Source organism: Dermacentor silvarum, chromosome 3 (assembly GCF_013339745.2).
Source record: "Dermacentor silvarum isolate Dsil-2018 chromosome 3, BIME_Dsil_1.4, whole genome shotgun sequence".
Lineage (NCBI taxonomy): Eukaryota > Metazoa > Arthropoda > Arachnida > Ixodida > Ixodidae > Dermacentor > Dermacentor silvarum.
This window is the reverse complement of record NC_051156.1, coordinates 224,855,376-224,882,691: the sequence shown is the minus strand read 5'-3', so window position 1 is coordinate 224,882,691 and position 27,316 is coordinate 224,855,376. Positions and strand designations below refer to the sequence as shown.

General features: G+C 42.7%; 3 protein-coding genes across 7 annotated transcripts in view; 1 reads left to right on the top strand and 2 right to left on the bottom strand.

Moving 5' to 3' along the window:
• LOC119446793 (coiled-coil domain-containing protein 50) overlaps positions 1-12,602 on the top strand; it is a 70,572-nt gene extending 57,970 nt beyond the window's left edge. For both annotated transcript variants that reach the window (XM_049664385.1, XM_049664386.1), the window contains 4 exons: positions 578-730; positions 3,427-3,500; positions 5,998-6,245; positions 9,892-12,602. In XM_049664385.1, the coding sequence (XP_049520342.1) occupies positions 578-730; positions 3,427-3,500; positions 5,998-6,245; positions 9,892-10,058 (642 nt within the window). In that variant the 3' untranslated portion in view covers positions 10,059-12,602. The remainder of the gene's footprint in view (positions 1-577; positions 731-3,426; positions 3,501-5,997; positions 6,246-9,891) is intronic.
• A 140-nt stretch (positions 12,603-12,742) lies between these two features.
• On the bottom strand, positions 12,743-26,930 carry LOC119446796 (uncharacterized protein C1orf50 homolog). Of its 4 annotated transcripts, XR_007466172.1 has the most exons (6): positions 26,845-26,930; positions 24,994-25,112; positions 19,969-20,187; positions 14,361-14,583; positions 13,920-13,962; positions 13,200-13,336 (listed from the first exon to the last, which is right to left on the bottom strand). XR_007466172.1 is itself a non-coding variant. In XM_049664387.1 (5 exons), exons 1-4 carry the CDS (start codon positions 26,855-26,857, stop codon positions 14,398-14,400), a joined length of 537 nt encoding a protein of 178 aa, XP_049520344.1. In that variant the 5' UTR covers positions 26,858-26,930; the 3' UTR covers positions 12,743-13,962; positions 14,361-14,397. The 4 variants fall into 4 exon arrangements, 3 of the variants coding, with proteins under 3 accessions (XP_049520344.1, XP_049520345.1, XP_037567279.1); XM_049664387.1 differs by having other exon boundaries at positions 12,743-13,962; XM_049664388.1 differs by lacking the exon at positions 14,361-14,583 and having other exon boundaries at positions 12,743-13,336.
• Positions 25,719-26,911, bottom strand: LOC119446795 (RNA-binding protein 48-like). The gene has a single exon (XM_037711350.2). It carries the CDS (start codon positions 26,767-26,769, stop codon positions 25,897-25,899), a length of 873 nt encoding a protein of 290 aa, XP_037567278.1. The 5' UTR covers positions 26,770-26,911; the 3' UTR covers positions 25,719-25,896.
• Positions 26,931-27,316: the final 386 nt, after the last annotated feature.

Below are 27,316 nucleotides of genomic sequence, written 5' to 3'. Positions count from 1 at the left end.
CTGTACCGCTGGTTCTTTTGCATTCAAATTTCACACACAGGTGGAATTTCATAATGCAATTTGTGTAATATCATGTACGGACTCAGTGCTTGCCTGTTTCACCGAACATAAATTTCGACTCCGCACTGTCTGTGGCAATTTATGCAGGACCAAAATTGTATTCGAATGAAAAGGAACAGCATTTGAAGGGAAACATGGCATACACTGTGTTTCACCACAATAGTGACAGCTGGCACCACTGCTCCATTGCTGAGAAAATGTGCATTTTTTCTTGAGCATCACCACCGATGTCGCATACTGCCAATGGACTCCGGGCTATAGCATGAATAATATGCTGCTGAGTTGAGGGCACTGAAGCTACTCTCGTATTGTACTGTGTTACATACTAAGCTAAAAACACATTTGCTATCATCTTTAACCCTAGATTTGCTCAGTAACCGTAATCTTTTATTTCACTGATGCGGGCTACCTGATCAGGCACAAGTTTGTCGAGTTTCTCTACTACACCAGTAGGGCAGCCTCTTGGCCTGTGCCATACCTTTGTCCCTGATCATTCCCATGGTCACTCTTTGTCCAGAGACGGGGTGCAAGTGCCAATGATCGCCAGATCGCCATGGAGGCCCAAGACAGGGAGCTGGCCAAGATGCTGCAGGACCAGGAGAAGGCACGACTGCGCAGGGCACGGGAAAGGGCTCGGCAGAAGGCTCTGCTTCAGCAGCAGCAGCAAACGGTGCGTGCACAGTGCAGGGGCATGACAGATATCTCACCTGTCTTGCATAGTATAGCGACAAATGGCATAAAAAACAGGTACCACAAATCCTCTATTTTACCTCTTCAGGCTCTTCTCCACATGGCATCAGATAATACCATTCTCTCCACAGTATCTATAGTGCTGGCAGGACTATATAAAGTGCTCTGTTTCGCCCAACTCGCCTCATTCTGCACAGAGCAGCGAAGCACCCAGTTTTGAATGACATAGCTAGCGTGTATGCTGAATTCGTTTCGTCTTGAAAAGTTAGTGTTGAAAAGCTAGCTAGTCAGGCAGATTAAGCCTCTTGATCATGCAGGGCTCATGTAGCGGCATCCAAAGCTTCCAAAAATGCCAGTGAATAGCCTCTTTTGTGAAGTGGTAATTTTTCGGCACTTTCACTTTTGGCTTTTGGGGAGCTTGACATTGCTGCATGTGCGATAGAATAAACTTTTCAGTTTCTAGAAAGACAAATGTGAAGGTATCCCACTGCAACTTGATCATAAGTACCTTGTTCTCATGTTATCACCTGTATTGGTCCTACACCATGCATGACTACGCTGAACTCATTTATGATTCAAGGAGCACTCTGGCTACAGTTTATAAAATAAATGTTTATGGGCTTGCAATTTGCAAGGTATTAAATTCTGAAAAACGTTCACATGCTCCCTGCATCCTGCACTTGTTGGGAGTTACTAACATAATGATAATGATTACTAACATAATGTGCTGAGCTGTAGCTCCCTAGAGTCGCCATCTTTTGCACCATTCACGCAGCTGTACATTTCTTGCTTCTTGAAACCACAACTCGGGGAATAGCACTTCACATAATGCCAGCCCACACACACGGCATAGTTGGCAATAGTTGTTCTCGCTAAGCTTTATAATTATAGTTGTTTCCGTGAAGCTTTATAAAAAAACAAAAATTTTTGGCAATATATTAGTAAGTTCACCCAAAGAGAGTTAAAAACATTGAATCTCCATAAGGATGCAAATGGACAATTTTGAATTCACATATATAAATGAAATAAAAGAAATGTTGTCTTACTGTATGTGGATTTTATTATATTTTGCCATGAGAAACATGAGCATATGATCTTAGCATCATTAATATGTGCCTGATGTGGGCCACTTGCCTTTTAGTGTCCTGTACATCCTCAAAAGTTTACAAGACATGGGATTCGTGAAGAAAACTACTCTCATGAAACCTGGGCACACAACCTCAAATTTAAATATTCAGCCTGTAGTAGTTCTTGTCACCTACATAGTGATTCATTAAATTAGAAGTGGCATACATTAAAAGAGCACAAATTCACAGTTATGGTGGAACTCGTGTCCCGTAAACTTTTGTGGCTAAGTGTATACTTCATATATTATCTGTTCTTGGTGCGAGTGCTTTGTTAGTTGCATACCTGTAATACTACTGAACACCATGGTCTGTCTGTGTGCGTGTGTGTGTGCGTGTGTGTGTGCGTGTGTGTGTGTGCGTGCGTGCATGCGTGTGTGCGTGCACATAAGCATGTGGGACGGGGGCAGGGGGTAGGAACACCTGTTGCCACGGTTTTTATTGCATTAAGGGAGAGGGCGTCAGATGCCACATTACCTTCGCCCGCACTCTCGGAAACCAGTGTTATCCATGCGTTCCTTGTCTGCGCAAGCTCTCTCCTGCATTCTAACTGTGCCTCGGTAAGGCCAAATCAAAACTCGCCAAGCGTCTCAAAGTGATCACTTGTAATAATACCTGGTCATAAGCATTATTCATATCCTACGGCGATACAATAAAAACGTAGCATGAATAACTGGGAAGACATAATAACGTTGTTATTGCACTTGAAGATTAGGATACCAATATACAATACATGCGTCAAAGAGTATCGGAAAGTTTAATTTTCTTGAACGAAAAATGGTGAGCAATTGCTTCAATACACCAGCCTGTACTTCTAAATTATTTTATGAAAGAGCGATCGATTTAACCACAGTCAGTAAAAACAGACTATGCTTTTCTTTTTTGGTACGTGTTCATGATGCCATTTTTTTTAGTACTTATGTCCTTGTCTGAATACTTATATGTATATGTATTTTACTTATGTGCTCCTGTGATTCTCTGTATTTTTGTTTTTTTTTCTTTCTTCTCCAACAGAGAAGGTATGAAAGAATAGTTTGTGTCTTAAATTTTGATAGTGAAATGTATCCTGGCATGTCTTTAATGTTTTTAGTGCTCACTTAATGTTTGCAATGTTAGTAGACATATTTCTGGTTCCTCCGACTGTATGCCTGTAAAGGGGGCCTGAACCTCTTTCAAGTGAATTAATTTTCACTTTTAGTTCGGTCTTTCCTCCATTCAAAATGGAAATAAATTCCATTCAATTCAATATATTCACACAAATATAGTGAGGCCACTCTAAACTTGAGCACCAAACACCGTGTAGCTGAAAAGCAGAAGTCTGATGTGGCAGTGTCTTTGCAGTATAAAACAAAAAGTGAAGTAAACTTATTACAGGCACACCTAAGAAATTCATTTACTAAAGTATTTCGCTAGATTCTCTCAGTGTTGTCATTCATTTATTATGCTTTCTGGAAATTGCAGGTTATATTCAAATTTCTAACTCATAAGTACCCTAAAGCTGTGTGTGAGGACAGTTTATGTGAGTAATTAATTGTGGTGTGCTCCCTTACAGAATCCTATTGAAGAACCAAACTCCAGTGGCCAACATGTACCTCTAGGCGATTTGAGTGGAGAGCCCCTTGAAAAGTAAGACCCACTCCAGTCACCCCTATTATGAATCTCCCTATTATGACCTGTAATATTTAGTTATAAACTTACATGAGCCAGACATAGTACTTCTTCCTTAAAATATAAAATGAGGTAAGAAACAAGTGTGAAGGTCTGAAAGTTTCTTAAAACTGTAGTAAAGCATCATATGATAGTTGGCTGGCAGGCCTTTGCATGGCGGTTGCTGTGTCTCGGTGTGCAGTGACCCGCATTTTAACAGCGAAGCTGTCTAAGCCAGCCGTAATTTGTGGTTCATGGTTCGTATCAAGAAACTGCCGTGTCGTAGCCATGGCAACCAGGAGGAGGAAGAGGAGACCGCGTGCATGCGACCGCGGTCTCCTCCTTGCCAGCTCCCTCCCTTCCCGACCCACGCCTCTCTTCTTTCCGCGGCGCACTGAGCCAGGAGGAAAAAAAAAAAAAAGTTGGCCGATTGACATCGAGCGGCTAGCCTCCAACGCATTTGGCGTCAGCAAGCAACAGCGTTCTTGACACTGTGCCAACCTTGGTTAGCCTGCCTGCGTTTGTGGCATGCCAGGAATACTGTTGCTCGTAGGCGCCGACGCGTCCAGCGCTAGTCATGTGAAATGTCACGAAAGGGAAGGTACCTCCGAAAATGATTGCTCGAGAATACCTTCCTACATGCGTAGTTAAGTTAAATCAAGTTAAGACCTAGCAGCAACCAAGTTAATACTACCTAGCAGTAGCAGCCAGTAAGACTTGAGGATCGACAGTTTCACTGTGCCTAAGCTTTCCACGACCGAGTGCAAACTTGCCCGTTTTTTTGTTTAACAACTTTAAAGGAAGACTTTGTGCTTCCTGCTGCTTTGTTCCCATTGAAATGTTGCTACCAGATGGCATTTGTTGGTCTGCAACATTCAGTAAAACATGTGGAATTGGTACATGACTGTTTCACATGAACTAAAGTTGCCTGCAGGCAGCGAGACCAGTACATGTCTCTGATGCAGGTCTCTTCTGTGATGGCAAGGTGCTCTTTTCTTTTTTCCAAGCAATGTAATGCCAAGCATTTCATGGAGTAATGCAGGCCAGAAAAATAAAAGTGAAAGAAGATCTTAGGAAATATGAGAACAAGGTAGCAGTAACTGCTACACCTTTTAAAGGGATACGGACACAAAATCTGAAAATTTTACGAAAATGCTGAAAATGAATCCTCAGTGTGTAATTACACCGAAAATAAGTAGTCACTTAGCTCATTTTTGAGCCGATGGTTTTATTTTTGGCGCTTTTGTGAGCGCGCGACTCGCCGCCTGACCTACGGGAGTTGGAAGGCGTGACGTCACGACACCCTCGTCGAATAGCCAGCCAGCCAGCCGCGGTCATTCGAAGCGCGCCTACGCCGCCATCGCGAGCATGGATTTGAGTTCTGGTGCGTCTACCAGCGATGAGTACACATCTGAAGACGAGGACCATTCCAACTTGGCAAGAAATATTACCGTTTACAGTTACGAGTCTTCCGCGTCAAGCGAAGAAGAAGAGCAGGCGGCCATGGAAGTGCCAGTCAGGTTTTCGCGAACCGTAGCGCGAAGATTTCGCTCAGCACCAGACACTTATGCAGGAATTATTGGTCATTTCCTGGTGTAAATTTTCGGCAGTGGCGTAATCGTATTGCTGCCGAAGATTTACACCTGCAGCGAAGTATAATACACTTGGCTACTGCAATATTAGCTGTTTTTGTCTGTTTGAGCTCTGCGCCACCAGGTGGTTGCACCATACAGGCCACTCACGTTTACGGTTCTGCCCGAACACCCCAAAGCCTGCATTTAACCAATTACTGGACAAGCTAAAGCTCTCTAATAGGCAGGTATCCAAAGTTTACGCACCTTCTCGTCTCTGGGAAACGTGTGCGACGGCGTGTCACGACCGACGATGCTGTTATAACAGCTATGTCTGGACATTTCCTTCCGCCGCGACAAACGCGTCAATACCGAGCGACGACCGCGGGAAGGCGCATGTAAGACGCACCACCTGCGTGTAGCGCCGACGGGGATAATGTTTCAGACGGACCACGTGCGAAGATCGCCGAAAGGGGTTAAAGAAACACTGCAAGGGACCGACACCCCTGGAAACACTGCGACAGCTGTGGCCGACCTTGGCCGAGGGTGGGTGTTATGACGTCAAATTTCAGCTTCTGCCGGCGGCCGCTTGGAGGCAAGGTGCAACAGAAAATGGCAAAAAGATGTTTCTTGTTCTTTTTTTCAAAGCAGCTTGTTGTATTCATCATTTTCAACAGTTCAACTTTTGTTCCGACGCAAAAAAACAACCGCCAACTTTTGTGTCCATGTGCCTTTAATAAAGTCATCAGAATAAAAATACAGGTCAATGTATGCTTGTGCTACAGCTTATCCTGCTCATCAGTTCATCCAATGTGAACTCGCCTTGTAGGTACTTAATAGGATTTTCAACAGTACCGTGGCATGGATCTGTTATCTACCGTCGTCATCCAGTTTTCTGCATGCAGTTCATCGGCGGCCAAGGCTGATGGAGAGCCAGTGGGTGCTGCAGCCTTCCTGGTTGGTCCAAGTGGGGTGAAGAACATTGCCACTGAAATCGACCCCACTTTCAGCCGTCGAAAGCCATCGCTGGAACGTCGTGGCAGCGGACGGCGGAGCAGCTCACGCTCTCCTCACAACACCCTGGACCCTCTTGAGGGTGCAGCTGACAGCACTACACCTCCTGGCACAATCTCGGGAAGCTCAAGCACCATAGGTGGGCCCTCGTTCTGAACTTAGTGTAGCCAACTGACAGCCCTATCAAAGAAGGTTATTTTATCTGATTTGTACGCAATGTACCAATGTACATCAGGCATGTGCCTCCCCCCTTTCACCCCCTGCCATCTCCAGTCAAGTGCATGCCCCTCACGAAAATAATTCCTGGCTACGCCACTGAAAATGCCTGTAATTATATTGGCATATTGTAACAATAACATGGTCAGTTCAAGCCTTATTTTTTAATGTCATGAAATAAACCTGTTTATAACATTAAGCACAAATATAATTATGTGCAAGTGACGTTTTATTTCCTCATGAGGCAGTGGTACAGGACCTCATTCTCACATTACCATAGCAGACTGAAGTCCTGCTTCCAAGTATGTTTCTTTTTGATGATTTTCCTCTTGACCTATTTGTGAAGTCCAAACATTGAAAAGTATATGCTCCGGGGCAGAACTAACATTTTATTCATGCAGTTACCTATCAGAAGCATACAGAAACTGTCATCGAGCAGACACACACACAAGTATGTGCACACATGCACACACTCTGAAATGGCTTTCTGTGGTAGATTGCTTTGGCAATGAGATGTTTAAAAAAATGTTTCATGTGATGCATATTTCGATTGTCCAGTGCTCTGCCCATGTCCTTTTGCAGCTACATTACACAACATGGTTTCAGCTGAATTATTTCAGTACTGCTTTGCCCAGTAATGCTTTAGAATAAGTGAAAGCATTATTTGTTTTGAGCTGTATGAATTGGTTGCAAGTAAAAAAGAGACATTTGTTGTGGCTTGCAGGGCCTAATCTTCAAGAGACATTTCCTATGTTGAGTACCTGTAACTGCTGTCATAATGGGTCTCCGGCACTCCTGGCACTTTTGCTTTGCACTCATGATGACCTTCGCATGTTTCTTATGAGCTGGCTGAAAGAAATGTTTAAATAATCACCACCCAACTTATCATACATCTGAAAAGATTAAACAGTTGATGGAAAATACATTATTGTTCAGCATGCGGAACATGAAAGTATGCACTAGTTCTGTAGGTCAAAGACATGCTGCTTGCTACGGTGCAGTGCTAGTTGGAATCTGTTAATATGTTACTGAAGCAGAGATGGCTCGCACTCGCACCATTTGTACAACTTGTCTTTCACCTTCGTAGGGCATCCAGTGCACTGGAGGTTGTGTGAAAAGTTACTTCTGGAGTTCACGTCAGCCACTGTGATAACTACTGGGAAGTGAAATGGCTTAGATCTTGTTTCTATAAGCCGCTGTGATATGTGATAGTTCTTATATTCCGAAACCATTTTCGTTTGGGATGAGTGGAGCTGTAGCTCCTTGCTTCATGGAGCAAAAGCCAACTGAGCTGCATTCTACACACTTTAGATGTAGTACTACAGAAATTTTGCATCCGTAAATCCTGTCTTGGACTTATTTGTGTGCGCTGAAAAAAACACTGCTGCACAGAAAGCATGACAGTGGAATTTTGTGTTTTCAAGTTTTTTTTCAATACTGTATTGGAGCTGTGGGAAACCGACTAGCTGACAGAACATGTCAGAGAACTGAATAATGCAACTTTCTGATACCGGTCTTTTAGGGAGGCAGTCAGCAATTTTGGATTCTGCACAGTTATGAGCTTGAAAACATGGTTTCCATGATGCATTTAAATTTAACTTTATTTGTGTAATCCACTGCTTTAGGAATAATCAATGACAAACATAAAGTAACTCAATGTATAGAATAAGGCACTCGGGCCTACATGAATGCACTTATTTACTGCTTCAAAAGGCTGAGCTTATGATTGGTAATCACTCTCTTGAAACATTGTGCAAGTGTATTTGTCAAAGTGTAGTCAGAGAAGTCCCAGGTCATGAGGTCTGTTGAAGTAAACTGGGCTTGGGGCACATATGGCAGAATCTCCCAAGCAGTTGTTCCCAAGTGAACAGCAGCTGAAGCTATCAAGCTTACAACTCTAACTCATCCATGAAAAATGATATCACAATTCTATAAATTGCACCTAATAGTACATCTAAAGTGGACAAAATTGATATATTATACATCGCTCTCAAATATAGCACTAATTTGTGAGTGGAACTTTTGCAAAACCCTTGTAAACAATGTAACAAATTGACGTAAGATATAAACTGACATGTCAAATTTCTCCGCTTTGGATGTTCTAATGGATGCCGTTTACAGAACTGTGATATCTGTTCTAGGTGCACAGCTATGAATTCGTAATCTTCGTGCTTCTATTTTATTTCAAACTTACCAATTTTTGAAAATTCCATTAAAAAAATATCAGGCCCTAAATCGAAATTGCGCTTCCAACAGTCCCTAGAATTTAACGTTGTCTCATAAATGCAATAAATTTAATTAAAATCAGTCCAGTGGTGATCTCGGAAAAGTGTTTCTGCGTTTTACATGTAGTATTTAAATAGGCAGCATTCGGGGGGGGGAGGGGAGTTGGGCCCGAGCTACAGCTTCCTCTTAAAAGAAGTATTCACACATATTTTCTAGCTGTGGAAACTCTTAACATGTGCTTCTAACATGTAAACATTCAGCAAATGTGAAGGCAAGGAAACATTTATAAGATCTTATTGCTGGCATCGTGCAGCAATGAGGCTTGATGGTAATGCTCAGAAAATAGGCATGAGTGCTGTGGGTGTTTATTCTAGTGACACTTGCGTGTGGCAGCGATCACAGGAATGGAGCCAGGCAGCATGCGACATCATGAGACATTCATCTCCTGTGTTCTGAAACCGAAACTGGTTCATAGACAAGTATTATAGTGAATTATTTAGAACACTCTGGCACTTCAATACTTGTCTACGAACCAGTTTCTGTTTAAAAAAAATACTGGCTAGTGAATTATTTAGGACACACTAGCACTTGCCAGTATTTTTTCTTAGGCTTGGAGTATTTGGACGATCATATAATGCAAAAAATCACAAATCGGAAATTTCATCTCAGTACTCGTTTAATGTCAAGAGATAACAATGTAATGGTTCAGAGAATTAATGCAAATACTAGATGATATTCTAATTGAGGAGGAAGTGAATTGGGCCGGCCATGTGGTTGGTATAACAGATAACCAGTGGCCTCTTACTAAAGTAACAGAATGAGTGCTAAGAAAAACTCGCAAGAGAAGATGGAGTGTTGAGATTGGTAAATTTGCAGGCATAAGATGAGTTAAACCTGCAAGACGAATTTGAAATCTCAGGTAGGGACCATTGTTCTGCATTGAACTCCAGTTGACTGCAATTATGATGAAGACAGTGGTGAGTTTGAAAAAAGAAAAAAAATAGAAAAACAGGGTAAAAAAAATTTTAAATTACATTATGAGGTTTTACGTGCCAAAACCACAATATGATTATGAGGCATGCCTTAGTGGGGGACTCCAGAATAATTTGGACCACCTGGGTTTCTGTAACGTGCACCTAAATCTAAGTACACAGGTGTTTTCGCATTTCGCCCCCATTGAAATGTGGCTGCCGTGGCCAGGATAAAAAACAGGGTAAGATGTGTTGCTCAAACAGTTTATATATGTTGTGCCTGTGGTAGCTTTCACTTGTGACAGAGAGCAATGCATGTTGCCAACTGATTTGATACGAGTGACAAGAAAAGGTGTACATTTCAATTTGAAGGTGGATCAACGTCCAGCCCGGCATTGGCTAACGCCTGCTACGTTGACCTGGACGATGGCGAAGGTGCTGTGCCTCCGTACATGCCAATCCAGGGCCAGCGGAGGTCAAGCTCATTCGAGAAGGGCAAGAAGGGGAAGAAAGCAAAGGACGCATGCAAGACGCAGTAGTTGCTCAACAAGCTCCCCGCAGCAGAATAGTTGACTTGAAAAGAAGGGGCCCGTCCTGCGATTCCTGCCAGGTCTGCTGTCCAAAAGCAGGCACTGATGATCGTGTCATCTTGTTTGGGAATGCCGACTTCTGTATTGTGCGAGCGCGCTTTTGTAAAATTGGTACTGTCAGGCTTGTCAATTGACATGCTCAAGTTATCTTTGCACTTGAGCCAAACCGAAACCTTAGGTAGTCGCCACAGAGGCAGGGAAACTGCTGCCATTGTGCAGCTTTTGACAGTGGCTAAGAAATTGAACCACGCAGGTAACTCTTATTGCCTCATTTCTTTGCCTGCAACCTCTGCTACTATATTTAATTTAAGATTCTGCATCCAGATTGTAGACATGTCATAGTGCAAGGAGTTTGAAAAATCCCCTCAGTGCCTTTTGTTGTTGTTTTATCATTATTATCATTATTTTAAAACAGGTGTGCTTTTTGATAAAGAACAAAAGCTATGCTGTGATAGAAGTTTAGCTATCTTCAAATTTTTTGTCTTTCGTATTGGACTTTTTTCTCTCTTTTTCTTTTTAATCCTAAGTTCTAGCAAGCAAAAAGCAAGTAACACTGGGGTCACTGACATAATGCAAGACAATAACAAACTCAAGCATTTTTTCAATCTCAGTACAAGCACTGCAATGAAAGTCTTCATGATAGCTGCACAACTCCTTAATTTCATCAGTAGTATTATATGCATATCTTCTCAATCCATCATATCCAAATAGAGGCAATATCATGGCATGTTTGACAAAACTCAGAGGCAGTTTGTTACTGTTGTGTCTGGAGAGGGAGTAAGCAGTTCAGAAGGTCTGAACAGAGCTGGTTGCACAATGCTCCTTCAGTGTCTTTTGATGGCTTTTTTGACGAGCACTTCTTGAGGCGTGGCAAGATAAAGATGCCACTCATCAATCCAGGGGTAACTCAAGCAGGTGCATACTCGTTTAGCATCCATGTTATTAAAGTGAGCTTGTTAAGTACAGTTTGCTGCTAGTCCCACAGTTACAAAAGAAGAAACAGAACTACAGATATATACATATATATATATATAGATATATACATGCCTTTAGCAACTGTTATATAGTCCCAGCATGTAGAGAATTGGCGCTCTTGGACAGAGTGGCAGGAGTACTGCTGTCCTAAGGCGCAAAGCAAAATGCACTGATCCATCAAGAGGAAAGTTGTATTACACTCTATAAAAGTTATAGTACTTTACGACAGCATCAAGTAGTTTCTTTAAACCTCAACAAGACGTACAGGTGGGAAAACAAAAAAAAAGGCGCCTTGGTCAGTGGTGGCATGTTTTTACAATGAGCATGTACACTTTATAAAGAGTGTTGCCTTTTGAATGTGTCGTGCAACAGTGATGGTCGCATTTATTGAGTGCACTTCCTTTGTGACCCATGACTGGTGCTTCCCTGCTGGCAACAATTACATGTATACAGTACAGACGACACAACTGCAGCCTGCATTGCATGACACAAAACGGAAGTGCGCTTGAAGATGGAAATTATTGTTGCAGTGTAAACACATACCTTAGTGCTAGTGGATTACTCCCAACAAGCTTGTGGTACATTTGACTGGTCGCTTTCAAGTGCTCCCGCTATGCAGTTTACATTTGACTGGTTGAAATAAAGTGCTCGGAACACATTCGCAAGGTTCATTCAGAGCGCCGCGCTCCACCTCGGAGCACTCGCGAGGCGCTCGCATGTTTTAACGACCGAGATCTGACAGAATTCTCATCATGTGGCTCCTCTAACTGCTCTGGGAGCAGCTGAATGTTCGGCATGGACGTCTTTCTCTGGATACAATGTCAACAGGCCTCTGCATTGCTGCAAATCTCATCGGAGTGCGGTAGGAACCAGTCAAATGTACCATTGGCAATCTGGAAGCTGGCCAGGGCAGGTTGTGTAGTGCCACATAGGCTTAAGACCAAAGGAAAATGGCAGCCTGCCACTCCAGTAGCACTGATCTCAGTTGCTAGATAGCGCACTTTATGTACTTCTGCACAGGATAACACTCAATGCCATTACTGTCATACTGAGGAAGCTCCTAGGGTTTTCAGCCATTTTTGCTGCATCTTGCACCCATGTTGAGTGCAACTTTTCTTGGTATCAGTATTTTGGACACTTTAATACCTCTTTCCTGAAAACCTTCCAGCTGTCCTCGGAATACTTTATTGTAATACTAATAATATAGTTAGTGTACCACAGTGTCCGCATAAACTGTGTTGAATCATGTGCACGAGATAAAGAATCTAGGACAATCAGACTGCAATAAGTCCATTCTTCTGGAGCGGCACATTCTTTTAACGAAACATACCTAATACTTGCAGTGTATGTAGATACCATGACCACTAGAGGGCCAATCACATGTGGAAATTCACTGTAAGGAAAATGCAGCCTTTCAGAAGTTTTAGTGGCGTTAATGATATTGACAGAAATTTCCTCATTAAATTTAAAGACAGGAATTTTGGGCTTTGGTACAATGTAATTGCATCTGTTTACATCATGGACATGCAGTTAAGAACATAGCCATACACCCATATTTCTTGTTATAATTGTGTACATTGAGTTATTCGCCGTTAAATTTCTGCTGCTGTACAGATGGTACTAGTTAGTATTATAAGTTGTGAATAGTGCACCTACTGAAAAAAAAAAAAAAAAAAAAAAGCTCAAGACAAGTGATTTGTTACTTTTCATGCATTTTGCATCACTGAACCATGCACAGTATATACAAGCTAGGCCCTCAGAAAGTTCTTGAAAACGAAGTTGTGTAATCTCCTCATTAAACAATCATATTAACATAACATACGACTTGACTCAGTGATCGCAGCTGTGCAGTTGTCTAGCATTGAGATGCCACATCTTATTTTATATCATTCCGGAGCATAATTTTCACTTTTCAGGCTACCTTTTGCCTATGTTTCCCTCTTTTTTTTTTCCCCCTGTATTTAGTCATCGAAAGTATGTGAACAGATACATACTTATTCTGCCGTGAACTTGGCAAAAAAAATAAAAAATGCTCTTTAAACATTTTAAGTTGTCAAGTTGAAACATTTGCAGCCTGTTTTACTGCCATACAACTCATTTTTTATTTGTGTTCATTTTATATAAGGAGAAGTGTCACAATATCTTCTGAAAGATCTTGATTTTGTTCTTCAATTTTCTTGACAGCTTGTTGGAATGGCTGAATTTGTGCAGCTTTTGATCCCTCCCTTTTTTTTCTTTCTGAAAGCATGTGCTGTGTGAAGAAAGGGCACAATGTGAAGACTGTCAAAAATAAATTGTATTTCTGAACTGAAATAAGAAAAAAATGTGTACTGTTTGTTTCATACTAAGCTCACAACAGTGACAAGGTATCTAGGCAATGCTATAACTAAGATTGCAAAAAACAGACGTAGATAAACACCACAGCTGCAACGACTCTCTATCGTCAGCTCCAGTTTGTCCTTTCCCCCTCCCTTTTTTTTTTCCCGACACTATCAACAAGCTCAAGCACCCACTTTTCTTATCGAGGCAGCCTTGTTCAGGCAATGAGGTCCATCGAATGCATTATTTAATGCACAGAAGACAGCCTTGACACACTCCAGGAAAAGTGGTTGTAAGCTATGATGTAGTGAACTTCGAGCTCATAAGCAATTACAAATTTTGCATTATTGACTAGTGCAATCAGGAGCATAATTATGAGAAAGGCTGCTACAGTATTGTAGCATCACAGCAGGTAAAAATGAGGGCGTGTTGCAGTCCATTTTCAAGGTAACATTTTGGAGCAGTTGGTACGTGATTATTTACTACTGCCATATTAGGAGTGAAAGCTTTCATATCGGATGGCAGGAAGAAACAATTTCCTTATGGCCTGGCACAAAGGCTGAAAATGAGAGATGCATTGCAATGGGTCACAAACAAATGCAAACTGCATTTACTAGTTCTAACAATGCATTCTCTACCTATGAAGTTTTCTTAGCAGCTCATGTGGTCTAAAATTCTGCTGCCTTAAAGCCATCTGCAACATTTCCTTGTTGAACTATGATCGTCAAACGATAGCAGCTCAAAGTATAATGTGGTATTGCTGATTTGTCATTCAGGGGCCTATGTTGCACCTCAGTTGTAAAGAATGACCACAGCCAGCAATTCCAAAGCCATTCTGTCTTACAAAGTCTCAAGCTTACTTTCACATGCACTGTTGCTCCAATGAAAAACAATTTTTTCTTGTGAAATGAAAGTTTCACACAAGTCTTGACTACAAATGATGCACAGAATCATTGCCTGGACAGCAGCTGCTTCCAGGGTGCAGTGACTTGTGCTACTTTTGCACAAATGCATCTGCAATAGCCATGGGCTCTTGCTTCCAGCATGAAAATTGGGTGATGCGGCTGATGGCCTCCAGCTGCCGGTTTTTCTTCTCTATGGCTTCTGTAGGTGTCCAAGTGAGGTCGGATTCCAATCTGTATCCCCCCAGGAAATCGTGTGGACACCGGGGACCCCACTCCTGGCATAAACAGACAGAATAAACAAAGTTGATTTGTTGCGATTCGAGTGGGGACAATCTGCAATAATGGATGATTAAAACAAATCTTAATTGGTCAGCTGGTATGTTGTTTTGAATGCAGACTGCTCTATACAAAGAGTCCTTGGATCATTTAAGTTTTACTCTTTCCCAGAATAACAAAGATATTGTAGCGAAAGTGTTTCACTTGGCACATTCGGAGCAATGAAGAATCGTAACAAGGCTCGGCAGGAAATTTTTGCCCTCATTTGTTGTGCAAAAGCAACCAAACAAGACAACTCGCCATATTTCCCAGCGATTGTGTGCACATACTTTTGTATAAAATTCATAAACATACCTCTGTGTGCATCGATTCACATGACAATGACAACAAACTAGTTGAGCAGTGCCTTTATAGTAAAGTTCCCTTTATATAATTTTGTTACGTGTAGCTGATGCTCAAGGCTATTTACAATTTATTTACACAGAAGCTAACGGAGGCCAAGATTGCGACGCTAGCTCAAGCGGGAACACTTCTCCTTCCTTGTCTCTTTTCTTCCTTCTCTTCAGTGTAGCCACACTGTGACGGCTATTCCGTATCATCACCCCCAGCAGAAGAAGCACCGTCCCGGTGCTTAAGCTACACATCCACGGTGAAAGGTGTGTGATATGGCTTAAGTCTCGCTACGTGAGCGATGTCGCTTGCAGCTGACGACGGCGGTGAGGGGTCGGAGGGGATGATTTCACATGTGACATCGGTAACTTGTCGCACCGCACGGTATGGACTAGTGTAACGCGATAGCAGCTTTTCGGAAAGTCCCACACGGCGGATGGGTGACCAGACAAGCACCAGAGAAGCTGGAAAAAAAGTGCACGTCGTGATCGTAGCAATTGTAAGAGGCGTCTCCGATGCTGCTGTGAAACCTCGAGACGGGTACGGGCAAGCTGCCGCGAATGGTCGGCGCGTGCGATCGCATCGCGGGCGTATTCACTGGCTGAACATGCGGGCAAGGGCAGCAAGCTGTCCAAGGGCAACGCAGATTCTTGGCCATATAGGAGATAGAGAGGAGAATGGCTGGCGGTGGTATGACGCGATGAAATATACTCGAATGTCACATATGGTTATTTAAAGATCTCAGTCGAGGTGGTCAGCCACAACGTACGTACTTCGAAAGTATGTTGGTGATGGTCCAGTTGACGCATTCTGTGAGGCTGTCGGTATGCGAGTGGTACGACGTACTGTATTTGTGCTTTATTGAGTAGGAGCGGAGCATGTCTTCGACGACTGCCAAGAGAAAGCTACGGCCACGGTCAGTAATTGGCGTGGAGCACCGTGCACTAAAATGATGTCGTAGAGTAGAAAGTCGGCGACATCAGTAGCGCAACTTGGCGGGAGGGCTTTTGTGATTGCGTACCGCGTAGTGTAATCTGTAGCGATGGCGACCCATTTATTTCCAGAGCCCGAGAGAGGAAACGGCCCAAGAAGGTCTAGACGAACACGGAAAAAGGGTTTAGACGGGACGTTTATTAGCTGGAGACATCCAGCTGGAGGCGCGGAGAGCTTCTTCTGGCGCTGACAGGGCTCACAAGTGGCTATGTAACGCCGCACGGAGCGGGCGAGGCCCGGCCAAAAGAAGCGACGGCGTACATGGTTGTATGTGCGCGAGACGCCCAAGTGCCCAGCCAAAGAAGCGTTGTAAAGTTGGCGGAGGACAGTCGAACGCAGGTGTGATGGGATGACAAGCAGAACGTCAAGGCCGTGGGGATCAAAATTACAGTGGTATAATGTCCCCTCCTTGAGGATAAACATCCAGAGAGAGGCGTCACCAGGCATTGACTCCAGCCGGTCGATGAGTGCTCGTAACGAAGGATCGCAGCGTTGCTCGTTGCTGATTTGAAGCAACTGGGACACAGAGAAAACGGAAGCAATGGCATTCGCATCTGCCGGTTCTTCCACGAGGTAGCGGGACAAACAATCTGCATCCTGGTGCAAGCGTCCTGTCTTATATACCACGGAGAAGGTATATTCTTGCAGGTGTAGAGCCTAGCGAGTGAGTTGTCCCGTGGGATCCTTGAGCAAGGATAGCCAGCAGAAAGCATGGTGATCAGAGATGACATAGAATGGGCGTCTGTACAAGTATGAACGAAACTTCGCAACTGCACACACAAGAGCGAGGCACTCGCGCTGTGTGATTGAATAATTGCGCTCGGCGTGTGATAGAGGTTGGCTGGCATAGGCTATAATGCGATCATGTCCACGGTGGTGTTGTACTAACGCTGCTCCTATGCCGTGACCATTGGCATCAGTTTGAACTTCCATTGAGGCAGACGGGTCAAATAAGGATTGGAGGCATGGTAAGGAGAGCAGTGAGATGAGGAAAAGATGTGGCATGAACAGGACACCAAGATAACGGCATGTCTTTCTTCAAGAGGTGGGTAAGGGGACGTGCAATGGTCGCAATATCCTTTACAAAGTGCCAGAAATAAGTGTACAGCTCTACGAAACTACGAAAGTCCTTTACAGACTTCGGGACAGGAAAGTTCATATCGGTGCGAATTTTGTCCGGATCAGGTCACATGCTTCTGGCATCGATGACGTTTTCGAGGATGGTGTTTGGCAGCGAGCGAAGTGACATTTTGAAGAGTTGAACTGGAGACCGGCACGGCGGAACACGTCAAGAATCGCTGAAAGACAATCGAGATGTGTGTCGAATGTGGGCGAGAAAACGATGACGTCGTCCAGATAGCACAAACAGGTGGACCACTTGAACCCCTGAAGCAAAGAGTCCATCATTCGTTCGAAGGTGGCCGGCGCATTACAGAGACCAAAAGGCATCACCTTGAACTGATAAAGACTGTCATGGGCAACAAATGCAGTCTTCTCTCGGTCCATGTCGTTGACGGCTATCTGATAGTAGCCGAACCGTAAGTCGATAGAACAAAAATAGTTGGCACCAAACAGGCAGCCTAGAGCATCATCAATACGTGGCAAAGGGTAAATGTCCTTTTTTGTGATTTTGTTCAGGCAGCAATAATCTACACAAAAGCGCCACGTTCCATTCTTCTTTTTGACAAGTACGACGGGAGAAGCCCAGGGACTACAGGAAAGCTCGATAATGTCCTTTTCAAGCATCGGTTTTACTTCCTGTTGGATAACTGCTCGTTCCGACGCAGAAACATGATATGGACATCGGTGAATAGGGTTCGCATCGCCAGCATTTATGCGATGGGTCACAATGGATGTTTGGCCTAAGGGTTGATTGTCAGAGTCTAAAACGACGCAATAGCCTGCAAGAACGCGGCAGAGGGCTTCAGCTTTAGCAGGTGCAAGGTCAGAGGAAACCATCTTCTCAATGTCGACGCCACTGCCGTGGGATGACGGCACAGTATGGATAGAGCTGCAACAATCTTCAAATGTGAAGGGCTCAACCTGACCATCCTGCAGAGCGCTAATTACAGCCAATGAGATACACTGTTGCAGGACTTGCACGGTTAGCGCGAAATTGACAAGGGCAAGGCAGGTGTGGTTGCACAGTGTGTGGAACAGTAACACCATGTGTAAGCATAACGGTCGAAACTGGTGCGACCATGTAATTGCTGTCGTGTGGGAAACAAGTTGACGTGTGTCACAAATTTAGGTGGTAGGTGAATAAAATCCATGCAGCTCAAATGGCTTGGAGGCGGGTCCACAGGGTCGGCAAGAAGAAGCAAGTGAAGATGAAGTAAGCCGGCCAAACAGTAAGTGAGGGCAGAATGACTGGTGAGAAAATCCAGACCGACAATGAGTTCTTGAGGGCAATGCTCGATGACAGTGAAGAGAACGACGATGTGTCTCTCAGCAATGGTGAGTCGGGCAGAGCACATGCCAACAATAGCGACAGTCCCTCCGTCAGCAACTCTTACAGCTCTGTTCGGGGCAGGTGTCAGAACTTTCTTGAGCAGACAGCGAAGAGCAGCACTCATAATGGACACATGCACCCCGGAGTCAATCAACGTACACACAGGAACATTGTCAACAAGAACGTCCAAAAGATTCTGGTTCGTGGGTAAGGTCAAGCGATGATTTCGTGCCAATGTCATCAATACAGCTCCACCTCCAGAAGCTGCACTGTCTAGTTTTCCGGTCGGGGGTGCCGCGAATAGGTCGGAGACTGAGCACGGCGTGACGGGGGCGAACGAGATTGACAGCGGGAGGGAGAAGGTGAGCGGGCGTAGCAGGGTCGTGTCAGAGGTGTCGCAGGGTCAGATGAGCAGCCACACTGTGGCGACTGTTCCGTATCAATATTAAAGGACAGAACCACGGAAAGTTGAGCTAGTTGGTATGTATTCATAGTGAAAGAAGGTAAGGTGTGCAGACACGGACACAAGAGCAGAGAACCAGAAAACACAATATAGTCGGCGTTTGTGTTGTCTAGCTCTCTTCTCTTCTGTCTGTGTCTGCAAGCCTTACCTTCTTTCAATATGAATTAAAGGACAGTTTTGTTTCATACTGTAATTCTGTACAACTGAAACTTTTGATTAATTCTATGTGAACTCTACTGCCTAAAATATTTTAATGTCTGCCTAATTTAAGCAAGTTCATTATGCAATATTGTATGTGCCTAACTTGCCGAGGAATCGTTTACAAAAGAAATACCGTTACCACTGGAACCATTACCATTATCACTGGAGGTATATTTCTGCTCAGAGAAGTGAAAGTTGTGCTTCATTATATCTGCAAGTATGTGCTCTGCATGTATCGGCCGTTTCACTGTTTTTCATTTCTCTGCAGTAACTATGCAGTGCACTTAACTTTGATTTTCTGCTTACAAACCAATTGACACAAGCCTTGGTGAGTTTAACATTTTGCACGAGTGACATGCTGGCTAAACATAGCCGCACCAGTTGTAGCTCATTTCCTAAATGTGCTAATAAGTTATAACAGAGACCAAAGGACCTAGGCAGCGAACATGTTTTTTATTCCATCCCATGAAATCACACACTCGCACAAATAATTAATGGTGATGAACATTAGTGTGATCTGCTATTACTCTACTTATATTGCTTTGACCAGGTTTGATAGAATGGCTGATGCAGTATAACATCTGAATAACACAGAGGCTATGAGAGGCACCAGTTCAGTTCTGACATTTCTGCATCTCGTCACCAGCAGGATGCAGAGAACAGAGCTAGGAAGCATATGTGACGCCTCTAAAATTGAATCATTAGTTGCCTTAAAAGCGTCAAATAGATGCATGAAACTACAGTAGCTACTTTCTTGCAGGTTTAAATAGTTAAGATGCAAAATGAAAAATTAAGATTTTAGATATGTCTCCTGGTGGCACTTGTGCAATTTTCCTTGAGATGTTTGTGGGTCAGGACACTTTACACTCTTCGCAAAGGTCTCACCTCTGGCTTGATCATGCTGAAGTACTCTTGACCATTTGGTCTCTTGTAGAGGTAGTATATTGACCCGGGCACTTTCTTAAAGTTGCACGCAGCATGGTGAAGCCTTGTATTGAGCTGAGCCTCCTCAAGAATGTGCTGTGCCTGCTTTTGGAGAAACTGTACTTGCTCAGCTATCACAGTGAGCTTGTTGGAGACATTGGCCTTGATGAAGTCATCTGCCTGCCAAACAAACAGAAATGGGGATTATAATCATGCAACTATACACAAGCTTTCAGAGAGTGTAAATTGTCATGTCATCTGTTTAAGCCAGAGCCCTTCAAAGCACATTAAGTCTACAGTTTTCTTATTTTACTTATTTCTTTAACAATACTGCCGGCTTCCTTCTGGAAGCCCAGCAGAAGTGGTACAAACATCACATTTCAAACTCTTCTTCCTCAAGGGAACAATAAAAAAAAAAGCACTAGTAAGGCAAACATTTTCTGATATACAAGTCATTACAAAGAAATACAATGACGCCATCACATTTGCTGCTAATAGGAAGGGCGTAAAAAAAGAAATATAATATGCAACAGAAGCAAAAAAAAAAAAAAAAAGCATGACATTACAAGTACGCCTGCACTGCAGATAATAAGGAACCAGGAGTGGTTGAATTGAGCATGCTTTGCAGAAGCGTGTTCCATTCACATACTGTTTTGGACAAGAAGAAAGATGTGCGCTTATTTTAGTATGCGGCAATAATATTGTTTTATTGTGCTAACTTCCGGTCTGTCACGATTCATTAAATTGCAGGTAGTTGTCAAATCTCATTTTAGTGTGGTTGTTAACGAAGTTATACATTGTTTGTAGATGGGTGCATTTTGCAGCGAGCTTCTAGTGTCTGGGGCCCAGATCACAATCTCAAATCAGAGACTGATATGTGCCAGTCACAAGCATTGTAGATAAATCTAAGTGCCTTCCTTTGTACTCTTTCGATGATGTCTATGCCAGCCTATGTGTGCGGGTCCCAGAAAGTATCTGCATACTCGAGCATTGGCTTAATGACTGCTTTATATGCCATTAATTTGGTAGCACTAGTGCAGCTCTTTAATGGTGCTTTGATGACCATAACTTTTTTTATTGCTGCCGAGGAAACGTACCGAACATGAGCGTGATAGCTAAAATTAGAATCGGTTGTTATTGCGAGATATGGGAACTCCTCGACTTGTTTAATATCTATATTCTTTATCTTGTAGGTGCAAATCAGCAGATATTTTATATGCGTAATAACCATGTGTGCACATTTCGCAATGTTTAAAGTCATATGCGACTGGAGACACCAGTTGTGTATTGCTATTAAAGAGTTGTTTAAGCTTGATTGGTCATCCACAGATAGAATGCTTGAATAAACTATATTAATACAGTCGTCCGCAAAAAAGCGACACTGCATGGAAAATTTGCCAAGCCAGGTCGTTCAGGTAATTAAAAAAAAAAAAGAAGAGGCTCTAAAGCCGAGCCCTGCGGAACCCCCGAAGTACTGAAGCTAGCGATGAATTCAAAGTGCCTGTGCTGACAAATTCTTTATGCTTTGCGTTAATGCCTTTATAAGTGCTATAGTCTGGATATTTAACATATTTACCTGCTTATATGCACTACTAATAGCGTCCCCTTGCAAGATCAAGTTTAAATATCAGATACAACTTGCAAAGCATTACAGAAATGTCACTGGTGAATAAACAAAGACATGATGTGCAGTCCATTTTTGGCACTGAATCAAGATACATTGGATGTTCTGCAATTTTTAATTGAAACACGCACCAACCAATTGCTGGTGCAAGCTAGCTTTGCTTTTAGGACATATCTGTGACACTGACTGCTGCTTTACATCACGCTCTGTTTGCAGTCAGCAACCATATGCATATTAGTTACACTTGACTACTAGAGCACGTTAAACATTTGATGGATTGTTGAATAACATTTATCTGTGTGCACCACTTTCAATAGGCAGCCTGTTTGTCAAAACAAAGGTGCCTCGTTGGTCGACCCTACACAGCCTCTACAGAGCTACTATGGCTAAGCCAGAGATAAGCAGATCACGTTAATGTGCAGCTTTTCATCCCCCACCTTACCAGAAAGGCACCTGCAACATCATCTGTACGAACAATCTTTGGTTACTTTTGCATTTCTCTATGATTTGCCATGAATAGACACCTTTGAAAAACGTCAAGTTGGCTTTCCCACAATGCATGACTGCAAGATCTAGCAGCCATGCAGTGTGTTATTACACATCATATGTTGCTTTCATGCATTAAATGTGATAAAAAGCAGCACATGAAAGCAAAATTAATGCACAAGCTATACAGTAATTGCAATTTTAGTGATGTGCTGGCTGCTGCATTTTGGGAAATGGTGCACACTGTAGGATAGACAGCTTGACACTTTTCAAAGATAATTGCAAGGCATGTTTATGATTTCTTTTAGCTTTCTTCATTTCAAAACAATACCATGTGCATAAGAAAATATTATATATGCAGCTATTTATACTATAAATGGACCATACATGAAACAACACAAAGTCATTGCACAAAGCGACGTACAAAATTATGTGCAAGCCCATACTTTACCAGTACAGTCTCCGCCAATTTGTGACTTGCGATCAAGTTTAGGCAACATAAGACCTGCATTATGTGTACTCAGAGGAAAATGAATAATAGCACATGATGACAGGAACTACTACTTCTGCACAAATATGAAGCAGCATTAAGTTCACCAAAAGTTGCTTTCATTATGCAGACTACCAAGTAGAACATTTATACCAGATTAGAAGATTTAATTATGTTCAAGAGAGTTGGAAGGAATGTTTGCTATCTCCCCTGCTATTAAATGAAAAGCAAAGGATAAAAAACGAAATCATCATCATCATCAGCCTATATTTTATGTCCACTGCAGGACGAAGGCCTCTCCCTGCGATCTCCAATTACCCCTGTCTTGCGCTAGCGTATTCCAACTTGCGCCTGCAAATTTCCTAACTTCATCACCCCATCTGGTTTTCTGCCGACCTCGACTGCGCTTGGTATCCGTTCTGTAACCCTAATCTACTGTTAATTAAACTCGGTGCTCTTAATATTAGCGATCAAGTATTAGGCTGGATTAAATGTTTTCTTTCCAACCGTAGTCAATATGTTTCAGTTAATGATTATGACTCACCTCTTGTTTCCGTAACCTCTGGAGTACCTCAAGGTTCTGTGTTAGGTCCTCTCCTGTTTTTAATTTATATTAATGATCTTCCTAAAAACGTCATCTCCCATATAAATCTTTTCGCAGATGACTGTGTGCTTTATCGTTCAATTACTAATCCCTCTGATGAAGCATGTTTGCAATCAGACTTGAACGCAATTTCTTCATGGTGCAGCGAATGGCTCATGACGCTTAACACCACTAAGTGCAAACATCTGCGTATTTCCAGCCGTCCTCTTGAATACACCCCTCGCTATCTTCTCAATAACACTCTCCTATCACCTGTCTCATCGTACAAATATCTTGGTATTCACTTAACACACAATCTGTCCTGGAAAATGCACGTGAACTACATATGCAACCAGGCTAACCGCACGCTCGGATTCTTACGGCGCCATTTCACAGCTTCTAATAGCACCGTTAAGCTTCATCTGTATAGGACATTAATAAGACCTAAACTAGAATATGCTTGCTCCATTTGGGATCCTAATCAGATAACCTTAATTAACACTTTAGAGTCTGTTCAAAATCGCGCCGCCCGCTTTATTGTTTCAAATTATTCCCGAACAGCCAGCGTATCTGCAACGAAATCTGCACTTGGTCTTCCCATTCTTTCTCTGCGCCGTAAATATTTTTGTTTGTCTTTTTCACAGAATTTATCATACCAACCCTATTCTCAAAGATAAGTTACTCCTCCCTCCATCTTATATATCTTCACGCACTGACCACAACTTCAAGGTAGGAATACCACAATGCCGAACTAGACTTTGCATAAATTCATTTATTCCTCGAACTGGAAATGACTGGAACCATCTCCCTGCCTTCATCGCTGCCATCACCGACGTCAACAAATTTAAGGAAACTGCCGCCGATTTTGTATGCCCCTCCTCTCTGTAATGCCTCTGGCCCTGAGAGTACTGAAATAAATAAATAAATAATAAATAATGGTCCACTGGTTATCCATCCTACGCATTACATGGCCTGCCCAGCTCCATTTCTTCCGCTTAATGTCAACTAGAATATCGGCTATCCCCGTTTGTTCTCCTGATCCACACTGCGCTCTTCCTGTCTCTCAACGTTAGTCCTAAGATTTTTCGTTCCATTGCTCTTTGTGCGGTTCTTAACTTGTTCTCGAGCTTCTTTGTTAACCTCCAAGTTTCTGCCCCATACGTTAGCACCGGTAGAATGCAATGATTGTACACTTTTCTTGTGCGAAAAACGAAATACTAAGCTTGAAAGCATGTAGCACATAGGTCAGTCCATTTGCTAAAAAGCCATACAATAGCCATAGCCATGCAATGCCTACACAACTTCCTTTAGGGTAAATAAGTAAAATATAGCAGTATATTTAAATGGCTTAGTTAAATTATGTGCGATACACACAATTTGACAAGGGTAAGTGTGTGTTTACTTAAGTAAACGGACACAGATTTCAGTCCATAATAGAATCCTCCAGCCAGTTATTATTAGAGTGCACAGCTTTATATAACCCAATTTTTGTAGTTGGCCTACATCATTGTAGTATGCCTCTATTGTTTGGTCTGTTTTGCCACTTTAGGGTTGATAAAAAATTATTCATTGCTGGGATAATTTATTCACATTGTACTTCTTAGATTATCGAGTGCAAAATGAAAACAAGGATTATGGTAGAATTAAGTAAACAGTACAAACACTTCTTTGTCATGTTTACTTGTTTCTACAGCTGTCCCAGTTTTTATTTCACACTCATTAATCTTTATCATAACAAAATCCTCGATGCATAACTGCATGTTTCCATTAGTTTCAATTTGTTTACTGTTTGTTACAACTTACTGTTTCAATTTGCCGAGCCAATTCGATGAGATCAGTACGAGGCATCTTCTTAGGAGGCATGCCAGGAAGTTGACAAACCTGATGTTCTGATGTATCTACACTGCATTCCATTGGTGTTCCTAGAAAAACCAGTGACAATTCATACATCAAGATTGATGACGATCACAAACTACACTAATTTAACTTGGCATGTTTATGTGTAACACTACAGTGTTCATTTTTTTCTTTCTACTTATCAAATACAATTTATGTGTGCCAATAATCTTGAATATGCAAAAGCTGTGCATTCTACACAAGCTTTTGCAAAAATGGCTTGTATGCTATTACACCACCAAGAATGCGTTTGCCTAAGCACAATTTTTTTTTTTTTTTACTATATAACTAGATAACGATATAAGCAACAGATTCTAAGTGCAACACTGTATCCAACATTACATATTTTTTGCCTCAGATATGCTGTGTGGTGTGTTGCATGATGGAAAGTTGTAGTAGGTAATACAGTTGTTGAGATAACAGACTGCAAGTATGCTATCATAGATGCTAACATTGTCTTATCTAGACCAAAATTTAACAAGGAATTGTATGCAATAAACACTGTGCATAAACAGCTATCAATATATCATTTGCTGTAATTAAAACTGTATAATGTTCATTAGTTGAAAATGGGCAGTTCAGCTTGACTATGCCACTCGACTGAATACTTGTGCGAAAATAAATAAACGAACGGATTGAACAAAAAGTGACATTTTGAAAACAAGGTTTATATCAGAAAGCGACTTCACAAGGTTGGATTTCAGCTTGGCAGCCTGACATGAAGCGCATCGCCAGTTTTTTTTTTTTTTTTTTTCCCTACTGCAGGCACCAAGCAAATTCCATCAGAAAGCGCACGTCTGTAGGGAACAGTCAAGGCTTTCGCTTCCTTAAGAGTACGTCCGTGTTTGGAACCGCCACTCCTTTAACCTTGTCTCGAATCAATGAGATGGTTCTCTCGTAAGCGTCTGTGACGAGTTGAGCAGAACTTGACTTGCTCGACTTATCTTCGCGTGTGAAAGACACCCGGTCTTCGCTACTGGCAGCACTCTGGCGCGGGGTGTCACCGAAGTTCAGTGGCTGATCGTTGTACAGCGGATTCACGCATGAAGGCGACAACGAAGAGGGCAGGCCACTGCAGTCCAGCTGCGCGGCCCGAGGTGTTAGCGAGTACTCCCGACCGGCCCAAATATAAGAAATCGGTGGAGTTTCAGGAACGCTTAGGTTGCGCTTCTCGGGCAGAAAACTGCTGCCCTTGGCTTCACTGCGTCTTTTACGACCGCGTGATGTAACCGGCCTAAAATGCTTCCCAGTCTTGAATGCGACGTACTTACAACGGTCGATTATTTTATGGCGCGTCTCGTCAAGCGTCTCGAACTCGGGTGCATAGCAAACGTGCAATACAGCGCCGAAGAAAGATCTCTCGTCGAGTTTCTTCTTGGCTATCCTTGCCGACTGTATACGGGCGAATTTCACCAGGTATGTCTCGGTAAATTCTTCAGTGTCGTAGCCATCGACGGCATGAAAATCGTCAATATCGCCATACTCCAGGCAAGCATCCTTCAGGTCCTCGCAGGCACCAACGGCGTTGACGTTGCTTATCAGCAGATAGCACGACTCCTGGTTGATTGTGAACACTTTCACGGCAGTGGCTTTTCTACCTTGGCGGTAGGCAGGCCTCGAGCCACAAACATCTCTTCTAGCGTGATGAGGAAGCGGCTTTACGTCGCTTATGTGACTTGTCATGCTTACTTATAACAACGCCCAAAACTCTGCTATCACTTGACGTCGATAACACGAAACAACAGAATTATACCGAACCTGTTACATCCATATTTGCGTTTGGAGCATAGAATAAAGAACCAACTTTCTGCCCGGGCCCTGGGTTAGTCGGCTTTGACTTTGGTAAGGCTTCGGCTTTATGTTGATGTCGATTCGGCTTTTTTCTTTGGATTGGCGTTTTAAACCGACTCCTCCTAAATAAAGTTGTTTAAACAAAGATCGTTATATATATATATATATATATATATATATATATATATATATATATATATATATAAGTTTGTTTCACGTGTGTGTGTGTGTGTGTGCGTGTGTGTGTGCGTGCGTGCGTGCGTGTGTGTGTGTGTGTGTGTGTGTGTGTGTGTGTGTGTGTGTGTGTGTGTGTGTGTGTGTGTGTGTGTGTGTGTGTGTGTGTGTGTGTGTGTGAAAACAAAAAGGAAACTCGCGGCGCGCTTGGTTCTTCTACAGTGTACTCTAGTACACTGTAGTTCTTCTAAGCGTTCTAAGTCGA

Coding starts and splice junctions, on each gene's coding strand:
- LOC119446795 (XM_037711350.2), bottom strand. CDS start 26,769: ATGACAAGTCACATAAGCGACGTAAAGCCGCTTCCTCATCACGCTAGA.
- LOC119446796 (XM_037711351.2), bottom strand. Junction 20,188..24,993: donor TGGCTCGGCAAATTGAAACA/GTAAGTTGTAAC, acceptor TTTGTTTGGCAG/GCAGATGACTTCATCAAGGC. Junction 14,584..19,968: donor TCAGCATGATCAAGCCAGAG/GTGAGACCTTTG, acceptor TGTTTATGCCAG/GAGTGGGGTCCCCGGTGTCC.